This window comes from Diadema setosum, chromosome 19 (assembly GCF_964275005.1).
Source record: "Diadema setosum chromosome 19, eeDiaSeto1, whole genome shotgun sequence".
Lineage (NCBI taxonomy): Eukaryota > Metazoa > Echinodermata > Echinoidea > Diadematoida > Diadematidae > Diadema > Diadema setosum.
In genome coordinates this window covers 35,869,663-35,875,662 of record NC_092703.1, presented here as the reverse complement: position 1 = coordinate 35,875,662, position 6,000 = coordinate 35,869,663, and the positions used below count along the sequence as shown (strand labels likewise).

At 39.0% G+C, this 6,000-nt stretch overlaps 1 protein-coding gene across 1 annotated transcript in view; it reads right to left on the bottom strand.

Annotated features, from left to right (window-relative positions):
- Positions 1-1,973: 1,973 nt before the first annotated feature.
- LOC140242683 (guanine nucleotide exchange protein smcr8a-like) overlaps positions 1,974-6,000 on the bottom strand; it is a 47,094-nt gene continuing 43,067 nt past the window's right edge. Inside the window, exons 18-21 of the mRNA XM_072322443.1 lie at positions 5,497-5,677; positions 4,130-4,290; positions 3,564-3,675; positions 1,974-2,778 (exon numbers count right to left, since the gene is read on the bottom strand). Of these exons, the coding sequence (XP_072178544.1) occupies positions 2,656-2,778; positions 3,564-3,675; positions 4,130-4,290; positions 5,497-5,677 (577 nt within the window). The 3' untranslated portion in view covers positions 1,974-2,655. The remainder of the gene's footprint in view (positions 2,779-3,563; positions 3,676-4,129; positions 4,291-5,496; positions 5,678-6,000) is intronic.

The window sequence follows — 6,000 nt, the reverse complement described above, 5'->3', positions numbered from 1 at the left end:
GCTAACTACATATCTCCGCTCCTCAAGTCAAACTGTCAATTGACTTCACGACAGAATCAAAATGCGCAACAACTCCAGAAACGCAAATATGAAAGGCATTTGCAAACATATTTTGATAGTGGGAATTGAAACGCCTTTCAAACTTGGGAAAGTTGACAAAATAATGCTGCCTTATGACATGGGCTACAAGGATAATGGATAACCATTTCACATATCCCATATACCAACTCTGTAATCCTCAAGATGGGAATAAAAGAAGAACCTTTGATAGGCCAAGGGCCTTTGTCATTCCCTCACATCTGCTGCATTTTTTGTACCGTTTTACTATTTTCTCTACTTTATGGTAACAGTCCTTATACTATTTGTGTTTTGAGATTGTTTTGTGTACAATGTATATTTCTGTGTTACACATCCTGTTTGTACATATATGTCTATGTTTGTGCATTTTTAAGAGATGTGAAATAAATTGAATTGAATTGAATTGAATTGAATCTTGACCCCCTCGCGACACCCCTACACTCGTTCTCTGGTATCACTCTGTACAGCTGACCTATGCCGGTCAGTGTCTGAATATATCCAGCTCTCTTTTCATGGGATGGATCTGATTTCCATGCAAAGACAAATTCTGCCCAGAAGTAAATACTGTGAAAAACGCCCTCAACTGTAACATGATATCAATCTATAAAAGCCAAATGGTAGACTTCACACTGTGTAACAGCTTCTGCATAATATTATACCATAATATATTCCGACATAGTGTATAAAGATAAGCAACCAGGTTACTGGTAGTTATTAATGTTGAATACAAACATATATCATAATAATGGCCATAGTAGTTAACAATCATGAATATTACATCCTGCTCCATATTATAACATTTCAATTTGCCTTGGAAGATGTTAAATGACCGGAAATACATGCATGTTGAAACTAGCTCCTGATTCCGTATAATAACTGCAAGGCCTTAAATGAAATGAGTCCAGGTCACTGGATAAAAGCCCGACCCAGAAATGTCTTGAACATGGGCACATTGGACATTGTGCTAACTCTATAAGACTTTGTGCACATCTTTGCCTGATAAAGCTGACAGAAAATTTGGACAAAAGGTAAGTTGCAATGCCATGGCATATGGTGTGAAGAAACTGATGAAATATAAACTACAACTGGAGGAGAAATGAAATGTAAATGCAAATACCGGTATTAAATGAAATCAAGGCATCTGATCTATCACCATTTTATTATTCATTTCTTGCCTCCTCCTCTGATGATAAGGATTTACAGTCAGGTTTTTGTGACATTAAAGGTTGTACTTTGTGTGTGTCAGTGTGTTGAATATTAAATTACGACTTAGTTTACATTTCTTACATTTCTTTAAAACAAGTCTTCACATTGAGGAGGGAAGATGGAAGCTTTGCTTCAGGACATGCAAAGAAAGAGGGTCAGAGTGGGAGTGAAATTATATAACTGGGTGGTGTCTTGGATTTGTTCCCAAACTGCAAGGAACATGAGAAATTGGGTTTGGAAACTTTATCATTAAAAAATTTGCTATATCTTCCTTTAAATAGTGATGATTATGATGAAGATTGTGACGGTGATCGTGATGATGATGGTGATGACGATGGTGATGACGATGGTGATGACGATGGTGATGATGGTGATGATGGTGATGATGATGATGGTGATGGTGGTGATGGCGATGGTGATGATGATGATGATGATGATGATGATGATGATGATGGTGATGATGATGGTGATGGTGATGGTGATGATGATGATGGTGATGGTGGTGATGATGGTGATGATGATGATGATGGTGATGGTGATGATGATGATGGTGATGGTGGTGATGATGGTGATGATGATGATGATGATGGTGATGGTGATGATGATGATGGTGATGGTGGTGATGATGGTGATGATGATGATGATGGTGATGGTGATGGTGATGGTGATGGTGATGATGATGATGGTGATGATGGTGATGATGGTGATGATGGTGATGATGATGATGATGATGATGATGGTGATGATGATGATGTTGATGGTGGTGATGATGGTGATGATGATGATGATGGTGATGGTGATGATGGTGATGATGATGGTAACGATGATGATAACAGAGAAGAGGCGGAGGAGAGCTGGGAGTCAGCAGTGATGTTCAAAGGATGTGTGGGGAATATGGCACATGCAGTTTGATAGAGATTTGTGATTACGCAATGGACGGTCAGGAACCTGTCCTGTTTATTGATGAAATACATATCAAAATTAGTCTGATTTCCCTTTGGCTAAATATTTTTCATTTTTGGTTCATTACAGTCAAATGATGAGGAAATTATGATTTAATTTCCTGGTTCCTGCCTCCACGAATGAATCAAATCTGACAAAACAAAATGCCCTAATACATACATTTTGGTGATGTTGGACCTCTGGTACAGGTGTCTCCCACAATACTCTTTGAAAACTGGCTTAATTCCCACCATTAAGCACAAGGAGTTACAAACTCCCCAGCATCATGTTTGGTCGATGGTCCGCAAGTTTGCGGGATATGATTGCTATATTGATTGGCATGAAAACACAAGAGTAAGGTACAATGGTCTCTAAGTAAACATGTTAAGTTGATGTGATGGTCAGTAACGTGAAGCTCGCCGGTCATCGTCAAATCTGGTAACGGCTGCACATCCTGTGGTCCAGTCGTATGCTTGGGTTCGGCATGGTGCTGCAGCCTTTCTTCTGCAAGATCTCATCGATCTGCTGCCGCTTGATCAGCTCCACCCAGTACTAGTTACCATGACAACAAGATACAAGGAAATATGAGTATGTTGAAATATGATAGTATGTATAATATACGGTAGAAATATATGCCTCAACTAAAAGGACAGATGGGAGAGAGAAAGTCAGTTAAAGAGAAGAGTATATTAAAGCAAACGAGGCAAAAAGATAAGAGTGGAAGGGGCAAAATAGAAGAGAAAATGAGAAAAAGAGAAGAAAAGGAGAAAGGCGAGGGTAAAAAGGAGGAGGGAATGACATTTAGAAAGACAAAAATATCAGGAATGTAAAGCTGTATCACGCATAGAATCACTGAGCCTACTTGTTTGTTTGTTTGTTTTGACTTGTACTATGCTTGAAACTCTTAGCTTTTTTTTTTTTTTTTTTTTGGATGCAAAGTAAAGATCATAATAGTGGTGAAATTCACTTTTTACGATGCCCTTCTAATGATGAGCTAAACAGCACACAAAGCTAACCTTTGCCTGCCTTCCTAGCTGCTGTCACTACAAAGTATATCATTAAGATATAAATGAAATGAATTTAATTCATCTACAGGGAATGTTAAAAAGGGTACACAGAAGAAGCTATATTATATTCAGCTTTTGGGAAGACTTGCACAAAAAGTAATAACCACAAACACAATATTTGGCAATAGAATTTGGCAATAGAATTGGTTCCAACACTAGACAACACAAAAAGGGGAGACAAATTGTATTTGTGGACTTTTATATGGGGTGGGGGGGGGTGGGGGGGAGATGAGGGGAGATGGGGGGGGGGGGAGGGAGAATCCCACTTACTTCCACAATCCTGGAGTCACCGTCCATGAGACCTAACTTGGCCAGGAAGGACGATGGACTGACTCTGGGGGGTGTGTTCGTCGGCCGCTGGTAGCTGTCACCACTTGAAGTACTGTAACGGAGTCAAGGGACAGTGAGGCATAATGGGATACGGAATTACTATGGTATCAGAAACTCCATCTCTACTCCTTTTAGTTTTCTTTTTCTTCTTTTTTTTTTTTGCATCTTTTGAATAAGAGTACTTAAAAGCTTTTTTTTTTTTTTTTAATATATTGAGGCGGTATGCAGCATTCTTTCATTTTGATGTAGGCCTATAGATAAAAAATTTGGGCATAACGATAAAGAGGCCAGACTCAGGGGAACCTCATTACAATAAAGACCTACAAACCATGACAATTATCTTGTTACATTAGGCTTCTCACTATTCCAGGGTACAAAAATACAAAGAAATATACAGAGTTGTGACTTGCAAAATCACCTTCTTATCCAAAAGAGAGTTTTGTTGTATAGCGAAGCTTCAGAGAATAAGGGGCAGACTCTTGAGATTAAATGGGTTGGGGCCTGACCTGTTAATGAGCTGTGAGTTTGGTGAGTTGAGGCAGTAGGAATGATAGTAGAGGAATGCTTTCGAGGCTAGCTCCAGGAGAACACTCTGGATGTAGGCCAGGTAGCTTTGGTCCGTCTGAAAGTGCTTGTGGCGACTCACGATGGCATCTAAGCATGTTCCCTGCAGGGTCAAAAGTTCAAAGGTGAAAACTTAAAGGCATAATTTACCATTTGCAGATGAAACAAAAACCCAGCATTCGTGCTTCAAAATGATTCTAAAATGTGAGTTAGGGATAGAAACAGCCAATGTAAACATTTGAATTAGTATAATAGATATTAAGTATTGTTGAATATACAAAATGTGAACAACAGTTATAATAGAAATGTTTCCAGACTAAACCGTCTACAGTTATGGTTTAATGAGAAAAACAGTGATATCTCCTTATATTTTAGGCTTTATTGCAAAAGTTTTACATGGTAGGATGTTTTGTGATACAACTGACCTACACATAATATGCATAAAATGTGTTATCTTGAACATTTTAAATATCACTGCTCCCAAAGGTAAACTTGTCCTTTAATAGCTTCCATGGTTCCACGACATTTGCTCCTGCAACGATTGCTTCCATGAAATATCTGCATGCTAAGCCAAACATAGATTCTACCCACAAACATAACCCTAACCCTAATCCTTATCCTCACATCAAACTAAACCTAAAACCCGGTAACAATCCTAACCCTCACACTATAATCCTTGGAGAATATAAGACTGGAACAATTGTCGCAAGAGCACAATGTCACGTTACCAGCTGCCAAATGACTGATATACATGTACCTGCAGAAACTGTCAATTTTTGGTCTAAAAAGGACACATGCATAAGATATGTGTTCAATAACTGTGATAACACAATTTTAGTTGGGTAATGAATAAAATGTGAGGTAAAAATGTGTAAAAGGTACCCTGACTGTATTGCAATCTTAGGGCATATCCAATCGTGGTAGCTATGTAATGTTTCGTAATCGATTACAAATCAGGCCACAGCAACATGCATTGATCTTCCTAACTCCATAAGGTTAACAATGGGATATATATCAATAATTCTTGGAAATGCCAATACACCAAACAAGTAGGGCAATTTGTCAATCAGTGGCATAAAATTCAGGGCACTGTTGGAGAGCCCTGTCACAGATGCACTATGGGACAGCTTTGGTGACACTGCTGTTATCAGTTGTCTAGCTTGCATCTATCTATATATGCGGTGAAATGGATTTTGAAATGGTATTTTGTTTACTGCTACCTTTTTCCTCAGTTTGAATTTAGCACAGAAAGAGAATCATTGATTTGTGGCCCACTGGAGACCACTGGTACTGAAGAACGAATACCTACCTTGTACGGAGGTGTATAAAGTGTGGATTGGTCAAAGTCGAACAAGGTGATGTAGCGGCGTACAGAGCCTGGCACGACCCTGGACAGAGACTTGGACACGGCGAGTCCGACCAGCTTCATTCGGCTGAGGTCGGCCATGCAGAGCGGCTTGGTGTGCCACGGTACCACCAGGTGGTAGCGACTGGTCAGGGGAAGGGGGACAATGACATAAGACTCCAATATCACTGAACATCTCTATTGTATAATCATTAAACCATTATCCCCTGGGAGAATATTGAAGCAGAAATGATCACTTATACTCCCTAAATTGGCAACTCTTGAATTTAACAGCGAATTATTTTTCACAGAAAAATCAGATGAACTTGTGAAACCCATTAAATCTGAACAGAATCAGTAAAAATACAACAATTTGATGATTTTGGAAAGATACAGGACCTCTCTTCCACTAAAGCATGTTGCCAATTTAAGGATCAGTTACAAATTTAGGGATCAAGAGGTTTTTTA